Below are 22095 nucleotides of genomic sequence, written 5' to 3'. Positions count from 1 at the left end.
TGATTGTTATGAGAATCCAAGTATCACCATCTTCTACTTAGCTACCTCATTATATTCACGTACGCATTGTATACAGAAAAAAACAAGTATAAAGTGATGAATAATAAAAAACAAAACTACATGAAATCAGGAATGAACACATTTAGTTCAAAATTACTCGAAATCCCTAATCAAACAACATCATCCAACCAAAAACAATCAATTAGGATTCAATTAGGGCTGGCGAGAGAAAGGGGAATATAGACACACCTAGCAATGGCTCAACTCTCTTGTAGACGCCTCCCTATATTTGTTGCTTCAATGCACATGACTAGTAATGCCTAGAAAATAGAATCCAATCAGAGTGAAAACAAATGGAGAAGGTAAACCACAGAACAAAAAAGGCGGCCAGAGTGACAACGACTTACCACTAGCGGCCAACGATAGCGAGATTGCGAGAGGACGACAACGACCCTTGCTGAGGTCGCTCAACCCACGAACGCGCAATCATGGCGGTTTCACGGCAGCCCTCGACAACGTAGCACCAGCGGAAGCACAGCGGCCAACAGACAAGCAAAGTGGTAGGATAGCGAGATTGAGGGAAGAGGACGACGACCCTTGTTGAGATCGCTCAACCCACGAATGCGCAATCACAATGGTTTCACGACGACCCTCAACAATGTAGCACTAGCGGTAGCACAACGGTCAACGAACGAGCAAAGTGGTAGGATAGTTGCCAACAGATTGAGGGAGGAGGAGGACGGTCGCTGCTGAGACGAAACTGAAATTTGGGGAAGGAGAAAGAGAAATCCAATTTTAATTTCATCGAGCACTATACCGACGGATATGATCCGTCCGTAAACACACATCATCTGTTGGTAAATAACTCAACAATTTAACTTATGACCTTACCAACGAATATATTCGTCGGTATAATATCCAACTATATCCAACGGTATTTGAGAGAGCGAATTTTGCTGATATAACGCGTTCGTTTTCAATCATTTTCGTAGATATGGGAAAGCATATTTTGGGGATGGATGGATTAATCCATCCTCTCAAAACTGCGATGATACTGCATAATGTTAGGCAGATGACGAAATTGTCCTTGTGCTCACGTTTCCATGCAACTAAAGCAGCTGCCATGGGGGGGATTGTTGAGTTCACCCATGGAGGGGGAAGACGATGAGGTGGTTGGGTGTGGTGGGCGAGGAAGAGGATGAACGGGTGGGTTGTGGTGGCGCACATCCAGGAGGTGGTGATGAAGATATGCATCGGTTGGCTAACTAGTGCAGTGCAAGTGTGTGTGTGTGTATGTGTGTGTGTGGATGGCACCGGTTACGTAACCGGTGCCTTGGCAATGAAGGGGATGACACCGGTTACGACACTGGTGTCGTGTGTGTGTGTTGTGTTTTTTTTTTTACTTTTTTTAAACTTTTTTTTAAACTTTTTTTAACGTTATATAACTTTTGTTTAAAATTTAATTGTTTAACTTTTTTTAAAAAATTTATTTGTATAATTTTTTTTTACATTCATAAAAATTTAATTTTTTTATTTTAAAATTTTATATAATTTTAATATTTTTTTAATTCGTATTAATTAATTATAATTATTTTTATAACATCAAATTACAAAATCATTCTCTTTTTCCATCAAGGGTATTTTGGTAACTTTCTAATTCTATCTATTTTTACAATTTATTTTATCTATCACATCAATCAAATCTTTCACTAATTTTCATAAACCTTATCTCCAAATCCACTCACTTTACCCTCTAAATCCACTCAAAAAAACACAAAAATCCATCCACCCAAATCTATACAAATGCATCTTCACACTCTCTCCCATATCCATCCCCCAAAGGAATACACCCTAAGGGTATTTTTTTTTATATGATAGATTTGGGGGAGAGTGTGAAGATGGATTTGAGTAAATGGGTATGTGTATTTTTTTTTTTAGTAGATTTAGAGGGTAAAGTGAGTAGATTTGAATATGAATACCGTGAAAGTTAGTGAGTGATTTGATTGATGTGATTGATTAAAAAATTGTAAAAATATATAGAATTTAAAGTTTATCAAAATACCCTTGATGGTAAAAATAGAATGAAATGATAAAAATATTAAAATTAAATAATATGAATTTAATACATTTTAAAAAAAAATTTAATAAAATTAAAACACACACACACAACACTGATTATGTAACTGATGCACACACTCACACTGATTATGTAACTGATGCACACACTCACATACACTACACCACACTGGTTATGTAACCAACGCACACACACTCACACATAACACCGATTACGTAACCGGTGTACACACACACACACTCACCACCTTATTTCACACACTAGTGCACACACTCAATGTAATTAACACTGGTTCACACACAATTAGGGATGTCAAAAAAATCCGTACTCGCGGATATCCGCGAATAAAACCCGCAACGGGTAGGAAATGGATATTAAAAATGGATACCCGCTACCCGTGGGTACGGGTATTTTTAATACCCGCATGTCAACGGGGCGGGTACGGATATCATAGTATCCGTACCCGTGGATACCCGTACCCGCTAAATTTTAATTCACAAAAATACCCTTATATATATATATATATATATATATATATATATTAGTAAAAAATATTTTAACCTAATTTTTTCTAAGCTGCACATCTTGTCTTGTCTTCTGTCTTCATTCTTCCACCTTCAAGTATTGGTACATTGTCTTCTTCCAGGTACACCCCTTGACATTCTTCTCTTTCCTTTCTTTGAAATTGAGCATATACATCGAATCCTATATAGACAAAGACGTTTATGGTATGCTTGTTAACAATGTCTACAAATTTATATAAATTATCTAAATATGTATTTGTTTGTTGTTTAGCATGTCCACGGAAAAAAATTCTACTCCCAATGAAGGTGAAGAACAAGTGAAAAATGTCTCTAATGTTGGTGAATCAAATGTGGGGGAATCAAATAATATTCCTGTGAATGAAGGTGATGACTCAACCCAAGTAGAAACTGGAAGTTCATTTCAAACAGAGGATAACATTATTGGAAAAAGACGCACATCAGTTGTATGGAATCACTTTAAGAAACAAAAATTAGATGGAAAGTGGAAAGTCATTTGTAATTATTGTGGTTCAAAACTTTTGGGGAAGTCAAAGCAAGGGACATCACACTTGATGGCCCACTTTAGGTGTTGCAAACTTCGAACAACTCGAGACATCAAGCAAGCATTTCTCAAAACAGAAAAAACAGGGAGTGAAACAATAGTTGTTGGCAACTATGTATTTAGTCAAGAAGCAGCAAGGTGTGCACTTGTTAAGATGATAGTTCTACATGAGTATCCAATGTCAATGGTTGATCACATGGGCTTTAAGGAATTTTGTCTTGCTTTGCAACCTTTATTCAAGGGGATTTCTCGAAACACTATAAGGAGTGACATTATGAAGACTTATAATGAAGGAAAAGAGAATATAATGAAATTGTTATCAAAGAATCAGAGTCGAGTTACAATTACTACTGACATGTGGACTGCTAGTAACCAGAATAGAGGTTACATGACGGTCACTGCTCACTTTATAACTGATTCATGGAACCTAGAAAGTCGACTTGTGAGGTAAAGTTTCTAAATTATATAATTACAATTTGTATTATTTTCTTTACTTGTTTATGAATAGATTATTAAAATATTTATCTTTATGTTAGGTTCATTTATGTACCTGCTCCTCATACAAGCAAGGTTCTTGCTGATGTTTTAATTCAATGTTTGATGGATTGGAATCTAGATAGAAACTTGTCCACTTTGACAGTTGATAATTGCACTACAAATGATGCTATGATTGAGCGAGTTTTAGAGAAGATTTTACCTAGAAATCTTATTTTAGGTGGCCAATTATTTCACATGCGTTGTTGTGCTCATATTTTGAATCTGATTGTTAAAGATGGTTTATGTATAATCTCTGATGCCATTGAAAAGATTAGAGAAAGTGTTCATTTTTGGACAGCAACACCTAAAAGAGAGGAGAAATTTATAGAGGCATGTGGTCAAGTGAACATTCCATTTAAGAAAAAATTAGTTCTTGATTGCAAGACTAGGTGGAATTCTACATTTTTTGTGCTTCAAGTTGCTACACAATACAAAGATGTGTTTCATAGATTATCACAGCGAGATTATCAATACAAAGCTTTACCAAGTGAACATGATTGGATGATGGCAAATGAGATTTGTCAAAGATTGGAATTATTTTATGATGTGACACTTTTATTCCTTAGTACTTTATATCCAACTCTGAATGTCGTTTTCCCAAAAATATGTGAAATTAAGTTGGCTTTGATTGAATGGCTTTCCTGTCCTAATTCCATTATTCATGGAATGGCTGCAACCATGATTACTAAATTTGATAAGTATTGGGGTGTGAGCAACGGGGTGATGGCGGTAGGAATTGTATTAGATCCCAGGTACAAAATTGACTTGTTAGATTATTTTCCCTCAAATTTATGGAGAAAATTCTCATTATGAAATTGAGAGGGTAAAATCTATTTGTCAAGAATTGGTAAAAGAGTATGCCATTAAAGTCAAGGGTAAAGAATTGGCTGCTTCATCTAAAAGTTCAAACCTAAATGTAGTGGATGTAGGTATTCTTGGAAGAAAAGAAAGTTGGAGGTCAAATTTTGCAAAACATAAGATTGCAAAGAGAAGTGACACACCAAATTTTAAGTCAAAATTAGATCGTTATTTAGAAGAGGCAATACTTCCAGATTCAGATGCACAATTTGATATCTTAGCGTGGTGGAAAAGTAATGGGTTAAAATACCCAACCTTGCAAATGCTGGCGAGAGACATTCTAGCAATCCCCATCTCAACTGTTGCTTCAGAGTCTTCATTCAGTAATGGTGGTCGGATTCTTACCCCACATCGTAGTAGATTACTTTCAGATACTGTGGAGGCATTGATGTGTCTCCAAGATTGGTTATGGACCAACATGGAAGGCAATGAAATTAATACTTGTACTTAAATATTTTAATTAAATGATATTTAGAAATTTTTAATGAACTTCTTATATTTTCAGGCTTTTCTAGATTAAAATTGGACAACATGAAACTTTATACAATGTTGCAAGATGTGGACATTGATGAAGTTAGTAATTTCTTTAATATTTCATTCAAAAATAAACTACAACATAAATTATTAGTGATTTTTTATTTGTTTATTTTTCAGGAATCAATCGGAGGAAGTGGACTTGTTGATCCAAGCACTAATTAAAGAATTTCTATTATGTTGAACGTCATTTTATATTTATTTTTATAATTATTTGGATTTGTATGAACTTTATTTGAACTTTATTTAAAATTTATGACAATGATGTATTTTATTTGAATTTATAATTAAATATTTATTTTTTAAAATATTTTTGTAAATACCCGTGGGTACCCGTGGATACCCGCGGATATGAAAAAAATAGACGGGTACCCGCATAATGGATACCCGACAGATATGGGTACGGGTACGGGGCTGATATTTATCCAGCGAGTAGGGTACAGGGGAGCTACTACCCGTACCCTACCCGCCCCGTTGACATCCCTACACACAATAACACCACGCCAATGCAAAAATACTTGTCAGGACTAAAGTGGTAAAATGAAATCATCACCCTCATCTTCATATTAGATCCTAGAAATTTATGTTCCCTTTTCGTCACATATCAACTAAAGAGAATACATGCATTTTTTAAAATTCGTTGTCATAAACATATGGGAACAATGACATCTGTCCAAACAAATACAGTGTAAGGGTGTGTTCTCATAAAGAGATAGATCTGGGGAGGGTGTGAAAATGAATTTGTGTGAATTTGTGTGGATGAATATGAGTGTTTCTTTGTGTGAATTTAAAGGATAAAGTGAGTGAATTTAGAGATGAATTTTGTGAAAGTTAATGAATGATTTGAGTGATGTGATATATAAAATAAAAAAATATTAATAAATTAAAATATAATATACTATTTTGTTCTTGTAGTAAAAATCAATATATTATTATTTATTACTATTACTATTAATTATTATTATTTGTTATTATTAATTATTTTTATTATATATATATATATATATATATATATATATATATATATAATTTACCTCTAAGAAGAACACGTTCAAAATGACCCTATGTCTCAAATAGTTTCATATGAAGTGAACAAAACGTATCAAGAAAAATATATAAAAGTGCATAAAATAACTATAAATATGTTCTCATAAACGAGATGAAAGTTGGTAATAATCTCGCAATTTCGTCGTGGATTTCATGTAAACCTGAAAAATGACCTTATTTTTATCGTTGCTAACATGCGGTTAGAGTTAAATCTTCTAAAATAAGTTTAAACCTGTTAAAACGAATACAGTCCAAAACTCATCACTGTTAGTCACGAGAAAAACAAAATTAAGTTACTGAATTTGTAAAATGAAACAGTGAGTTTTAGGTATGCAGAAAAATTAGAAGTTTGTAAACCATATTATTGAAAAAGAAAAGTGCAACTAAATATTAAAGTTTGAAATGAAGATTTGAATGAATCCAATCAGGAACAGTATAAACAGTAGTAGCAATTAAATAGGAGCCAGAAAGCACATGCATTAAAAGAAGGTGTGGGGCCTACAAGCAGACAAAGATACATGGGAGCATGCCCTCTCTGTTCCTTAATCTATGGGCACCGTTGAGTGTTCTAACCGTCGGTACCGGCCAATTTCGACACGTGTCATAACCTCATGCAATCTATGTAACTGTCAAATCTCAAATCATCAAAGAAAGACATATTTAGAAGCTAGATTCACCTGTTTAATCAAAAAGTTAATGAATTTTGCTAAACTTTTATACTTCGAATTCTTTTTTTTTTAATTAAATTAATATATTAAATGTGCAGGGCGGCAATGTGATGTGAGTTTGTCTGTCTGTGACACTTTGGATCAGTTTATATAAATTAAAAAACTTCAAGAAAAATGTAAAAAAAAAATTCTTATAATTTTTAAATATATTCTATAATATTTAATATCCAATAATGACACGTCTTTAAGAAAAATTGGAGAAAATTTAAAAAGTGAATAATATTCATCGTAATAATATTATCTCAATAGTTTAAAGTCAAATTTTTTGTGTAAAAGAAAATTTTCTTCTAAAATGGGTTTTGAAAAAGAATTTGAAAGAGTAGTTTGAGTGAATTTCAGAAAAAAAAAAGATGAATGTAAAATATATGACATGAAATATAAATATTTGAGATAAAAATTTATAAAAGTTTGTAAATGATTAATAGATTAAAAAATATGTTTTAATGGATGAAATTCTAATACAAAATATAAATTAAAGTAAAATAAATTTTAAATTAAAAAATAAAATTATATTTCAGAATAAAAATATGTTAAAACAAATTAAAATTATATATATATATATATATATATATATATATATATATATATTACAATTCAAATAAATTTAAATAAAAAATATAAAACTTTTACTTTATTCATTATATTATAATAAGATAAATGTATTATTATCTTTTATTTCTTTTTAATTAATTAATTTTTAATAGACTATTAGTTATTTTATGAGTCAAAATGTTAATATAAAATTATAAAAAACAATTATATGAGCTAGGAAAGAGCTAGGAAAGTCCCCGGTACAGTTATTTTTTGATTTATGTAATTTTATACATCATTAATGGTGAAATCATTGTATTTCTTCCTTGGTGACTTTAAAGAGAGTACACTTTTTTTGGTGTTCTCTCTTTATTTTTCAAGTTACTCTCTTAACTATTAGATTTAAATTTAAATAATTATCTATAATTATAGATAAAGAATATACTTTTTTAATGTTTTGTTTTTTAATTTTACCTTATGAACTATTATTTTTTAAATTGAAATAATTATTTATCATAAAAAAATTATTTTTCAATTTTTTTTTATTTTATTGACTACCTTTTTTGATTCAAATAATTATTTATTATAAGAGAATTCTTTACACTTTTATCATTTTAGTTATTATTTTTTCAAATCTAATTTATTACTCATAACAAAAAAATTATTTACTCAATAATACTTTTAATATCTTCTATTTCAATAACTAAAATTTACTTAATAACTAAAATTTACTTTCTCTATAATTATGTATCTATAGCTATATTATAACTATGTATCTATAATTATGTATATTTTTTTTTTCAATTTGACCAGTTTAACTATTACTTTTTAAAAAAAAAATCATATATAGACGTTTGTTTTTAAATATATTTTTGTTGGATTAAATATGTTTTTAATCCTTGAACTTTGGTTAAAAATTAAAATTCATTCCTGGTCAAAATTTTGATGAATTTTGGTCTCTAAACTTTAAAAATGAATGAATATAATCCTTTTAACCCATGTTGACTTTTTTTAACATGTGGAATGTGTTTCATGTTAATATTGAAGTTGTTTACGCCGTTTGACACATTCTCGGCTCAATATTTATTAAGAGATGTGTTCGAAACCTAAAAAAAAAATTAACAAAACTGGGTTAAAAGGACTATATTCATTCATTTTTAAAGTTTAGGGACCAAAGTTTATCAAAGTTTCAACCAGGGACGAATTTTAATTTTAGGTCAAAGTTCAGTGAGTAAAAACATACTTAAACTTTTTTTTTCCCTCACCTTTTTTTTCCCTCATCTTGTAAAATTTATCGTGACGAACTTAACATCGACTATCTTCGAATATTAAAAATAAAGTTATATAATATACCGTTATATGATGTACTTTTTACTATTTTTCAATTTATGAAATCAAATTATAATGAGATAAATATGTCGCTCACAATTTTAAAGGATATAATCGATATTGAATTTTGGAATAAAAGTATTACTCTTTTTTCATTTTCTTTAAATAAGACTTTACACACACATTATATGAAATTCCACTGATCCAATGTGAACTAACCTATTTGACATCGAGTTCATTTGAGATAGATGGTGATTAATTATACACTTAAATCAATTCAAATCACTAATCAAAATGTATTGATTTGAATATTTATTCAACCGACCGATGCAATGACTATAGTGCTTCATTTCAATTTCGGTCTTTCCTCACTTTTTGGTGGTCAAAATTTGGAAAAAAAAACACTCATTTTCTGACATTAATTATAGTTGCAGAGACATGGGGAAAGAAATTAGCAACAATGTCCATTTCTGTCTTATGAATAACCAGTTCCTAGTTAAGACTAACACATGATGTTTTCTCATTTTGTCCCCAACTGAATAGCTTCTTGAACCTGTTTCAACAACATAATTCTTCCTCAAAAGGGTTATGAAAAACCCTCAATTTTGTAGGACCAATTCTTCAAAACTACATCTGATATTCATATATTTATGTATTTGATTTGGGAGCAATATTACGTAGAGACACTGATGAGATATGTTATGTCGACATGCACATTGCTATAGCCATTAAATGAGTATCTCTACCATGACTGAGACATATCAGTCAAAGATTTTTATATAATTAGTGAAACTTTTAGGATTAGATGGCCATAAAAGTTTCAGATTTTATATCTCATTTTTCACTGAATCCTCTCTCAAATCATTTATCTGCGTGGATTTTCTAATGCACTTTTTTTTGTGTTCAAAGATGAGAAAGTTTATCTTCATTTATAAAAAAAAAAAATCATATTAAAATATTAATGTATTTATTAAATTAATTAGGTATCAAAAAACTTAATTTTTACTAAATTATCTTCCATAAAGCAGGTTTAAAATTGTCAAAATAAAACGATTGAATATATTTTTGTTGAGTGTGACCTATTTTACAAATACTGTGACGAAGATTACTTGACACATAATTCTAAAATTATTAATTTAGTTGGGTAAGCTATGAATAAATGAATTAAATAGGTCAATGTATCTAAATTTTAAAATAGTTATTTTTAAAATTAAAATAAAGAATGGATTAATTAGATGTGTAAAATTCCATAATAGTATAAAACTAATAAAATAAGACATTTCATAATAATATTTAAAGGCAGATTAGCGAAATAAAAAATATATTAATACAGTCTTTTAAGGGTTCAAACTATAAAAATATATCATTTATACAGTAACACCAAACCTGCAACGGTATCCCTGTACCAAACGTACTAACCACTCATATATATGTTGCAATCTCACAATTCTAACTACAGACTTCTCATTTTTCAAAGGTGTTTCTAAAACTGCATCTTCATCTGCTCCCACCATAATGGTATCATCACAAAAGAAGAAAACAACACAAGACCATAGAGTGCAAGAGTAAGCTAGTATACAAAAGAGTTATCCAAAGACCATTAAACATATCAATTATAAGTCATACATAGACAAATTACAATAATTCAGATAATTACACACAAACAGTTGACACTAAACTCAATTATCTGGATACTTGTGTTTGGAATATGAATCACTGGAGACTTGCACTTGTTGTGGTCTCTACTGCTCTGTAGAGTCATTGTCAATGGGTTTCACCCTACCACACACACAACGGTTAATCTATCATCATATAAGTCATTATCTTATCATAGACTAGGACTTCCTCCTATGATTAGTTCCACTCTATTTGAGTGTGAATGATCATTAGAATTTCAGAATGTCATGCCTTACTTGAATCTATAGTCCAATGTATACAATAAAATAACACCACCATAAAATCTCCCCATGAGATCTATGGAATTACGTCAAACACATACAATGTTTGTATATATCAACAAACCCATTACCATCACAATTTCACAACAATACTTTCACAATCATATACATCCTTAATCACATTTTCATATTCATATATCAATAATTCTATCTCGCATTCCAAATACCAAACAATCACATATTTTACAAAAACATATCAAGTCAAGTCTAAAAATACCAACATCATTCATGCATAGCTTCATACATCATATTTTTAAAATTAACTCAATTAATTAGCATTCTTGCCTGAACTCGAGATTCTCGCTTGAGCGGCAGGGACTCTCGCTTAAGCTAAAATTAAACAAAAACAAATAGTGGCTTTCTCGCTTAAGCTATATATTTTTGCTTGAGCGATAGTGGCTCTCACTTAACCTAAAGATTCTCGCTTAGACTAAAGCTCGAACAGAGAGCAAAGTGGAATTTTGACTATTTTCGCTTGAGCTAGATTTCTCTCACTTAAGCTAAAATAGTAGATTTTCACTCTATTCTCAACACCCAAACACAAAAAACACAAACCACCACAATTCATATGCACTCATCAATTCCACACATCAAAACACAATTAATGACCAAGATAAGCAATTCATTTCGGAATTTCAACAAAACCTAGCTTCTCTTACCTTAAATGTAGACCAAGATTGAAACAATGAAATCCCAAAGACAATTTTGAGTACCAAAACACCTAGAAAAGCCAAAACGAAGGAATTACAAAGAAGCATGAGGCTCTCATCAGAATTCAAGCAGAAACAAACACCCTCAAACTAAAAAAGAAGAACATTGGATTTTTAACTTAGACAGAGGAAGAATACTTTCAGGTGGATTTGAAGAGGATTCTACGGTGATCCCAAATCTAGCCTTGGTTTCAAGAAAGGATGAAGATCATAAGAGAAGAAGAAAGGAATAATTAATGTATAAGAGAAGAAGAAAGGAAGAATTAATGTTAAGTTGAAGGGAGGGTGAAAATGATGTTGAGAGAGAGAGAGGTTTTGGGTTTTCTCTCCGACAATTGAGTTTAACTCTTAAAGGAAAGAAAACAAGATTTTTACAAAATGAGTCGATATATCTAAATTTAAAATACTTATTTTTAAAATAAAAATAAAAGATATATTTTTTTTATGCATCTAATAACATGTAAGACATGGAAATTTAAAACTTCATAATAAAGAATTAAAGATTTTTTATATACATAGTGAGTTAAAAAAATTAAAAAGACAACCATAAGGTACTTCTCGATCCTCTAAACTCCGTTTTCTCAAGTTTGAACATTAATTCTAATTTAAAAAATTTCAAACAATATAAAATGGAGTTAAAAATTAATTTTTTCATTCAATATTTTTTTTCTTTTTTCTAAATGATTAAAAGTATTTTGATTAATTCGACTCAAATTCATGGTAAATGCAATTCATCTCCAACATTTGTTTCTCCTCACTCTTGGTTGAATTCTTGAATATCCTTATCATCTCCATTCACACAAATTAGTAATAATTGGGTAATCTAATGAGAGGCTTTTACTTTTTGAATCCACAGTTTCTTTGTGTACACCCTCAAACTTTCGAAATGACCAATTTACTCTCTAGAAAAGTGATATTTGAATTACATATTGTGGAAGTTTATTGTAATTTTCAAAACAAAAGTTCAAAACAAATTCAGAACATGATTTTTGAAACAAAATTTTGAAAATGTATTTCAGAATAAATTTTCTGGAATGAGAATTTTGAAAAAACCGTTCCAAAACTACTAAATATCTTCTGAAATGAGGTATTTGGAATACACGTACAAGAAAGGAGTTTCGGACAGAATTTTTTGGAACACATGAAAACATTTTACAGAGTTCTTTTCAGAATGAGTTTTTTTTTTCTACATTTTCTCTCTTCTTCTCACAGGATAAATATATGTCTCATATACATATTCATATCCGTACGGGTATCCGTTATACGAGTACCTACATATTTTTTTTACTATCCACCAGTATTTACAAAAGAAAAACGTAATATTTAATGATATATTTTAACTATAAATTCAAATAAAAATATAATGCATAACATTTATAAATTTCAAACAAAGTGTAAATAACCCATTTAAATCGTGTTGAATGACAATTTGCAAAGAAATGAGAACTTTTTAAAATCTGTTGATAAAAAATAACTCATTCAAGATCCATGTGTTAATGTTTTAGTCAAGTTATTTTAATTTTTTACATATATTTAAATTAGAGTATAGTGGGTACGGGTATCCACGGGTACAGATACTATAATACTCGCACTCGATCTATTAACATGTAGGTATAAAAAATTCACGTACCAATTATCCACAAGTATTCATTTTTTACCTGTTGCGAGTTTTATCCACAGATACCTTCGGGTACGAATTTTTTTTACATCCCTAGAGGTATGGTGTTGTGAGGTGGCTTGAGTCTTTTCCTAATATTGTTGGGGTGCAGTTTGTAATTCTGGGAGTGCAGGAAACAATAGATCTATTGAAAGATTCAAAAGGCATTTGGGCCTATTGGGCTTTCTTGGCCCTTGTAGTAAGAAACCACTTTGCGTGAAATTTCTTCCATAATTTGTACCTGTCAATTATATCTAAATTTTGTATTATAGAATGTATAATACATAATGCTTTTTTTAATTTCATATTTCGGTATAATTCAAAATACACATTTTTTATATTTTGAAATACATTGTTTGGAACAGGAAATTTATATTCCGAACGATCTGAAATGATTTTTTTATTTTCCATTATAGAAGTACAGTCCAAAGTATAAAACATTATATTTGAGACTTTACATCTTGAAAAACAAAAATTATAGAGGTGCGGAAAGAAATGACTTTGTGTGCAAGAAAAAGGTGCAACGGTGACACTAAGGTGTCAAGGTTAATATGAGAAAAAGTTAGAAAATATATGTACAAAATTTACATGATGCGTTAATTTATAAATATTTTCATAAATTTTTATTTTAAACTAGTGCGTTAGCTACTTTTAACATGATGTGTTCATTTTTTCTTTTCTATAAATATATATAGAAAAATTGGTTGATTCATACCCTAAAAGAAAAAAAAAACCCAAAAATAAGGCACTTCACTTATAACAAAACTCCAGTTTAGCTTGTATCTGAGTGAGATTTTCCAAACTAAAATTTAAATAATCTTGATTTTGCATATATAATTTTTATAGGAATTAATTTTCTAAGTGATTTGATAACAAAACCTTGACATAAACTTATATTTCCACTTGATCATTTAAAAAAAAAAAAAAAACTAGTACAATAGGTTTAGAGTCAAAATAATTAATTGAAATAACTCAAGCATAGAAATTAAAAAAGCAATTTATGTTTGAGTAGATGAGTGTACGTTTAAGGAAATTCTAGTAACTTGAAAGTTTCTAATTCCAAGTAACCTCAAAAAATTGTTGTTTGAGAAAGGAAAATCAAGCACTAACATTCTTATTGAAATAAAATACTTATATGAAAATGGCCTGTTCAAATCTCAAATGAACATTCTGATCATAGTCTGTGGTGAAACAGACACTACACTTACACCAAAAGTACTTCAGAATCTATGTACCTACCATACACACATTGAGTAGTCAAAAAATTTTCTGACAATTACCAGCTGAAATGATAATAACTACTCATTCATAAACAAAAATTTTAACATGGCCAAGTTGCAGCTAGTATTTGATCCAAATTTGACTTTTTTAGAGTAAGAAGTGCACTTCATAAACATATTACAGTTAAACATCATTGATTAGAAAATTCACATTTTAAATTATGATTAACTTCATGCACTTGTATAACAACAATTTTTCTTATTCTAATAGTTGATTCTTAATCAACGATTATCATTACCCTTTATTTTCTCATTGCATCGATTCCTCCACAAGTCACTGCCTCATAGCAGACACAATGACAAAACTGAAAAGCAAGTCACTAAAATGATTCCAGGTATAATAGATGTAAGAGAAATATGAGTGTGCCATATTAAAAATAAACTGCAACATGTGCATGTGATAGTAATGGTACACCAATTACTATCATAATAATATTGTGATCTCTTATTTGTAATCATGATGACGCAGTATCATTAATGATGGACACATCATATGTACAAATTTTTTTGGACAAAATTGGAGAACCAAACAATTTTGGCAAGAATCAATATCTCACTCCTATTTTCTTGTGTAAGGAATGCAACTCCTATCTTCCCTGTCCATAATAACCTGCAGAAAAAAGAGATAAAGAAACCAAAAATATTGGTAGAAGCAAGGACAGAAGATCATTGTGACATATGGTCCAATCAATCAATAAGAATGGACTATACTGTCACAACACACTGTGAAAACAAAACCAGTTATGAGATATGTGTAGTATGCATGCCTTATCTAGCATTTACAGTGCTGCAAAATCTATTCTGAAGCTGTTGATGGAACTCTGAGGATCTGCTGAAGAAAGCGTGCTGCAAGACGTTGAGTGATTCCACTAACAACACGCCCCCCAAGTCTGCGTGCCTCAGGTTGCTCAAGGACCTGTTCATATGTTACGAATTTGAATATAAGGTTTTTATATAGTATTAAGGCTGAAAAAGTTTGATCCAATCCACTGAATACTTTACAACAAAGTAATATGTTAATGTAAATTTCAAAAGTTAACTCTATTTTATAACAAACTATTACAATCACTACAGGAAAATCCTTAAATAGCAATCAATTTTAGAGATCAATAATAATTACTAATTCAGATCTCGATTCATAGACTTGGTATCTAAAATAGTCTCTATTACGAATAAACAATTATAATTGGTTTGTGAATTAGACTCTAAATTGGTCACTAACATTAGTTATCAATGTTTTGACTACCAACGGAATTAGTATCTAAATTGGCCACTAAATAATGCAGACAAAAGAATCGTTATTTGGATTTGAATGATGCTGCAATTACAAATGATAGTCTTACTTGTAGTATAGGCAGCAAAATAGCTGGATCAAAATCATGAGAAGATTGAAGAAGTCCCCATATTCTAAGAACTTGATCTCTAAGCTCTATCATGTTTTGCATTTCAGTTTCTGACATCATAAAGGGTCCGTTTGCATTGCCATTGAAGACAAGGCTCCGAACAAAGTGAGGAATATATTGGTACGTTTCTGACATTGTGCCGAGGGTAAAAGCTTCCGATACTCGAGCAGCCTCTTTTATAACAAGATTCCTCAAGTCTTCACCATCTGCACTCAATAATACCTTCAGGACAGGTTGTAAAGCCTCCTTAGCAGAGAAATCTCTATCTTTTTTCCCCTGCGTTAGCAGATTTTCAAGTCTATTCCATCTGCACCAGACCAGATTAATGAATATTCAACTGCACTAATATAAATTATTCTACAGCACCAAGTTCAAATCACAATGGATATAAGATAGTAGCATATTTCAAACCTGAACTTCCCATCCTTGAAAAGCAACTCTATAAGAGCATCTCTTAGATATGGATTTGGATCTGTTAGAAGCCTTTTAGCAAAATATGGGTATGATGCAGCAAGTACCTTAAAATTGGGATCAGCATATAATGCTAAACCTTCTAAAACTGTGAGAGACCGTAATATTAACGCGTAGTATGCAGGAACTGTCAACGGAAGAGGAAAAGAACAGAAAAACAAAAATCAGGAAAACAAAATCCAAGAGAAAGTTTGGATTTAGGAATAAGCGGTAATTGATTACAAGTCACTCCTCTAATATTGGAAAATAAATTATCGGAAAAGATAAGCATAGTCTATCTTACCATTAAATGGATACTGATACAAAACATTTCCCAGACCATCTACTAGTGTCTTGAAGTTGAGCTCACTCACAGTATAATTAAGTGCATCATCAAAAAAGTTCCTAAGTGCTGGCACAATTGGAGATACATCAACATCCCTTGATAAAAAATCAAGATCATAGTAGTCACGAGCCATGGCCTCATAATCTCGGTTAACCAAGTGAACAACATGACCAATTATGGCATATCTTGCTTCTTCTGGAGTCTCACTCATCATGCCAAAATCGAGAAAGGCAAGTTTTCCCTCAGGTGTTGCCAAAAGATTCCCAGGGTGAGGATCTGCATGAAAATATCCATACTCAAGTAACTGTCTGAGACTGCACTGTATGCCTGCGTTTACCAGATCCAAGACTTTTAATCCTTGTCTCTCAATTGCTTCTTGCTCACTTAGTTTTACTCCATCAACCCACTCCATTGTTAGAACTTTAACACTTGTATAGTCCCAGAAAACATCAGGAACAAAGATATTTTCCTTGTCAGCATACAATTTTTTGAATCTCCTTGCATTTTGTCCCTCCTGCAGGAACCTGTCAAAATTAACATTCAATCCCAACAAATATCTTACATAACTTATACATGACGCACACACACATATCATCCTAGGGAAGATTTGAATTACAATTGGAAAAAGATACTATGGTTATATGCCTGTTTTTTTTGCCTAAATTTTGGCAAATCTGCAAAAGGCTCAATGTTTAATTTTGTTTTTATCTTCATAAACAAGGTTTTAGAAAGGTCCACAGCCACAGTCACCATGACTGCAATTACCAAATCAATAAGGATTGCCACAAAACAGCAACCATTACTGTGACCACAACTTAAAACTGTGTTCATAGAGAAAAAGAATAGGATGCGGAAATTGGTAATATATGAATCATGCATGCTTGGATTAAACTAAAATACAAAGTTTGATATGGGCAGAAGAAATAACCTGCACATAGTTGAGCTCTTGAAAAACTCTACGTGCAAATTCGTCAACAAGGGCAACAACATCACTGGTGATAAAGTTCACATATTTATTTATTAGAAACCCTAGACCTCTAATTAGGTAGAAGTCCAATCCTATAGCTTCTTCAATGTCAGGGCGTTGCACCTTAATAGCAACAAGTTTCCCAGAGTACTTCAACGTGCCTTTATAAACTTGACCCAAACTGGCTGCTGCTACAGCCCTTGGAGATATAGAAGAGAAAATAGAGTCAATAGATAATCCTAGTTCCCTCTCTATGCATTCAAAGGCCTGTTCATCAGGAAACGTTGGCAATCCATCCTGATAAAGCACAGAAATAATGAAGACAACCTAAGTAACAAGTTCATTCATAAACATCTTCACAACACAAACAAATATACATAGACCACATCTCACTACTAATAGAGACTCCATAACTAGTGAAAATTTTCATTGAATATCATCAACATTGTCCATTGTTAATATAAGACCATATACAGTAAAATTCTTATCTCACTACATGAGATCAGTTACAGGAATCACACAATGTCAGTCAGTTGGGTTAAAGAAGAAATTTGCAGAGACCATAAGGTCAAATGAAATAGTGAGGATCCTCCTTTGTTGCATATAGACATAATCACGAAACCTATCATTATTGTCACCAAAGCGAAGTTAATCAATTCCTAGAACATGCTTTACTAGAAAAACCTAACAGGCTACACCACCCCAAATCAAATAAAGAGGTGAAAGAGTACATAAAATTCAATACTTGAAGTTCAGAGAGCTCCTCCAGATACTCAGGTGGACATATATCAGGCCTGGTAGACAACCCCTGACCCAATTTGACAAAAGTTGGTCCCAGCCGAGTGAATGTGTCCCTAAGCTCAATTGCACGAATCCTTTTATTCTGATCAAGCACTCCACTTTTCTGGTCTACCAACAGCTTCAACCCAAACAAGCCCACCGCAGTCAAAACCTGAAGAGCCCTTCCCACCACCTACCAAGAAAAAGGGTAAAATCAATTCACAAAACCAAACCACACCCACAAAAGATAATCCCAGAAAGACTCAAACTTCGGGAGAAGCAGAAAAGAAAAAAAGTTGAAAACCTTCATGGGCTGAGAGCCATATTTGGAGGCCACAAGCTGAGGCGAGTAGACAGAAGCATTGGCTGCACGAGCCAAGGCTCTGGTCTCAGCTTGAATGTCATCAGCACGGTTCTCAGGAAGCGCAAGCACCTTGATGGATCCATCTCTTGGAGAAGGGGAAGGAGGTGAACTTGGCGGTGTTGCCTCGACCAAAATACCACGGGGTTGAGGATTCAGCCATGTGAAGCTTGTGCTAGTTCTGGCTCTAGGTCTTGGTCTTTTGACGGTGATGGTTTTGAAAGTGAATGAAGGGGTAGGATTTGAGAAAGAGGAATAAAAGGGTGGACCCGAGAGGGAGGAAGATAGCATTGTTGCAATTGTAGTCATGAGCACTTGCTTCCTTGCTCCACTGTGATGCTGTAAAAAGCCAAATCTGAAACCTTTGTGAATACTGGAAATGAAAAATTGAAGAAGTTTGGGAAGAAGTAGTGAATTTGGCACGAATTATAATGGGAGTTAGGTAATTTGGGTTTGGATCATGGGAATGGATAGGCCAACACAATGAATGATCTTGTTCACTGTTCACATGGAAGAAGAACACGGGAATGTTGAAGATGGTTGATGCGGTACATGAAATTAGAGAAAAGACAAATCAAAAGGTTTTTAGAAAAATTAAAAACAAATTTTATTTTTAACTAATTATATAATTTCTAAAAATAGAAAATAATATATGCAATCTATAATAAAAATCAACATATATTAGCATAATATAAAAAAATATATAATTTTAACATAAAACCTTTAATGTAGTGGTATTGTTTCATATATATATATATATATATATATATATATATATATATATATGTGTGACCCATTAAACAAGAAAAAATAAATTTTGTAAAAAATGAGCTTGGTAAGGCAAATTTCATGTAGGTTGCAAAAATCCAAATGTAAAAATGGGTTAAACCATGTATTGTGTGGACCAAGTATAAAAACTCTGCATTCAAACTTCTATCCAGCAATGCAAATCCGTGAGTTGGTTTTAGTCAGGAAAATGGGAGGGTAAAGGTATATTTTTTAAAAGTTAATTATTTACTTTAGAAAGTGTAGATATTTTTTAAAGAAGAAATAATGTTTACATGTGGGGTAAGTTTTACTTTACTAATATTAATAAAAAATTAAATTGACATAAATTTCCATCAATGACATTTAAGACAAATAATAAGAATAAAACAGTAATTTATTTCCATGAATGTATTATTAATTTTGCAAATAAAGTATGCCTTATATATATATAGTTTACTATTTGAGAATCCTTGAAAAATAAAGTATTTGAAGAGTATGTGATATTGTTATTTTACTATATAGAGTAGATTTTTTATTATTATTATTATTATTATTATTATTATTATTATTATGAGAATAAAACATATTATCTTTTCTTGGAATTTAGGGATTGTAATTTCCTTATATTTACTTGCAAATGTGGCAAAACCTAAAACAAAATTTATATTTTTAAACCTTTTGGAATTCATAATAAAGGAGAAAACTTTTGCCAAAAAATTAATTTTGAGGTTATCTCTATTAGGATTTTCCCTACATCTTGCAATATTATAAGGACTTCCCTAATTATTGTGGCAGACCTCCTTAGGCTCATCAAACCTTGGTTTGTGGCGCCTTTTCCTTTATCCTGGTTTTTTCTATTTTATTGAAAATTTCCAATTTTTTGTTCTTAATTGATTCTAAACCCTAAATATTTGCATCTCTTTCGTTTGGAATCATATCATCAGACGGGTATTGCAACACACACTAAACGAGATTTTTCATACATTCATTGGACAAGTCTAGCAATATACATTAACATTAGACAGTTATGTTCATATACATGTTAGACACGCATATTAATATTCATTAAACTATTCTATCTATTCTCTAATTATATGAGTCTTGAGATATACATTAGACGAGTTTGTCTATACACTGATAATATGAGTCTAACAATACACATTAGATGAGTGGATCCATATATTGATTACACAAGTCTAGCAACACATATTGGATTAGTCTATTGATTGACTGATTAGACGAGTCTAGATATACACATTAGACTAGATTATCCATACATTGATTTGTATTTTCAGCAAGTTAACTTTAAATATTTCTATATAGTCTATCCTTTTGTATTTTTAGATAGACTACTATATATTTTTGCACATGCTCTATCTTTTGTATTTATTATTTTTTTCCTCAACATCTAAATATTTTTTAGTATAATATATATTTAATAACATAAAAGATACAAACAAGTGTTTATGCATAGCCATGAGTTTCGAAATTGTTTTAATTTAACAATACAAATCCATACATGTGGAAGTTGTGGATTATATAGGTAATCTGCGAGCTTTTGTCCTGATACCCAACTCCAATTAAGAGCCAAAGAAATAGAAACTAAAGAAATATTTTTAGCACAAATATTATCTCTTGTTAAGCTCATAATCACTCTTCTTATATTATTATGTATTCTTTTTCATTTTTCATATTTATTCTAGCACTCATGACATACATATTGACTCAATAGGACAAATTGGTCATAATACAAAAGCCAACTGGTCTTCTTTTAAAATCTTAACTAGCCTTTTGAGCCACTCTTATATTTCCTTCCATTTTAGCTTCAATAACTTGAAGATTATCCTTGCAATTTTTCTACTTTCCTTCCTCTTACATATTACATATCACCAAATACAACAAAGCATAATTCCAAAAAGAGTGTAAGGGGTATTTTCCTCTCCTTTTAAAAAAATGATCTATAATCTAGAGAAGGAATTAGTAAATCATCTTATTAAGCTTAGCACTAGGTAATATATTTCCTCATTTCTCAAAATTTAACTTCTTCTCGAAATGTAAAATCATGCACTAGGATTTATATATTTTCATGAAATTTAAGTTTTTAGCTTATCATTTGACATTTTTAGGTTATGACACAATTATAACCATAGTACATATCATTTAACAAGCAATAGTTAAACCATCACCAAAATCTCACATGATCACATACACATCATTTCAAACACATTATAATTACACAAAGACCTCTGGAGGACTCAATGTATTGATGATACTCTAAGACCATGCACTTGTTATACTCACCCCTGCATTTCCAGGGCTCTTCCTTGCCATCCCATGACCATACCTCAATCCAACATGTATAACATGGTAAATCATTGACATGTAATTTTAACGCTGAAGTCAAAACTACACATAATGACCTCTTTCAATTTTCAATCTAAGTATTTTTTTTTCTCTATGAGTCAAATGCTTAGTAGAGTCAAGATATTCTTAACACAAGTCATGCCATTAATATATTCCACACATCAATCATACATTAGCATTTCCACCTTAGAGATCACTAACTCTCTCATTCCACACCATTCATATCAAACTAAAGTAAATACAACAATCTCACCTCGTCCATACATCACATTCTCGTAAAACTTAAATTATCACACCATCGCATACATATGTTTCCTATTTTGA

The 22095-nt window shown here is 31.3% G+C and overlaps 1 protein-coding gene across 3 annotated transcripts; it reads right to left on the bottom strand.

The window, feature by feature from the left end:
- Positions 1-14638: 14638 nt before the first annotated feature.
- LOC114167340 (protein ACTIVITY OF BC1 COMPLEX KINASE 3, chloroplastic-like) lies at positions 14639-19194 on the bottom strand. 3 transcript variants are annotated; one of them, XR_014984902.1, is made up of 8 exons: positions 18583-19194; positions 18244-18471; positions 17460-17795; positions 16490-17045; positions 16147-16333; positions 15676-16042; positions 15071-15248; positions 14639-14942 (listed from the first exon to the last, which is right to left on the bottom strand). XR_014984902.1 is itself a non-coding variant. In XM_028052402.2 (8 exons), the coding sequence occupies exons 1-7, from the start codon at positions 18946-18948 to the stop codon at positions 15129-15131; spliced, it is 2160 nt and encodes a 719-aa protein (XP_027908203.2). In that variant the 5' UTR covers positions 18949-19194; the 3' UTR covers positions 14639-14942; positions 15100-15128. The 3 variants fall into 3 exon arrangements, 2 of the variants coding, with proteins under 2 accessions (XP_027908203.2, XP_085523368.1); XM_028052402.2 differs by having other exon boundaries at positions 15100-15248; XM_085667242.1 differs by having other exon boundaries at positions 14639-15248.
- Between the last annotated feature and the right edge of the window lie 2901 nt (positions 19195-22095).

This window comes from Vigna unguiculata, chromosome 10 (genome assembly GCF_037176805.1).
Source record: "Vigna unguiculata cultivar grain cowpea cultivar isolate G323 ecotype 2 chromosome 10, ASM3717680v1, whole genome shotgun sequence".
NCBI classification, from domain to species: domain Eukaryota; kingdom Viridiplantae; phylum Streptophyta; class Magnoliopsida; order Fabales; family Fabaceae; genus Vigna; species Vigna unguiculata.
Note: the sequence above shows the minus strand (reverse complement) of the source record. Positions and strands in the feature narration are given on the sequence as shown.

Coding starts and splice junctions, on each gene's coding strand:
- LOC114167340 (XM_085667242.1), bottom strand. CDS start 18,948: ATGACTACAATTGCAACAATGCTATCTTCCTCCCTCTCGGGTCCACCC. Junction 17,796..18,243: donor AGGAGCTCTCTGAACTTCAA/GTATTGAATTTT, acceptor GTGCTTTATCAG/GATGGATTGCCAACGTTTCC. Junction 17,046..17,459: donor AAGAGCTCAACTATGTGCAG/GTTATTTCTTCT, acceptor AGGTTCCTGCAG/GAGGGACAAAATGCAAGGAG.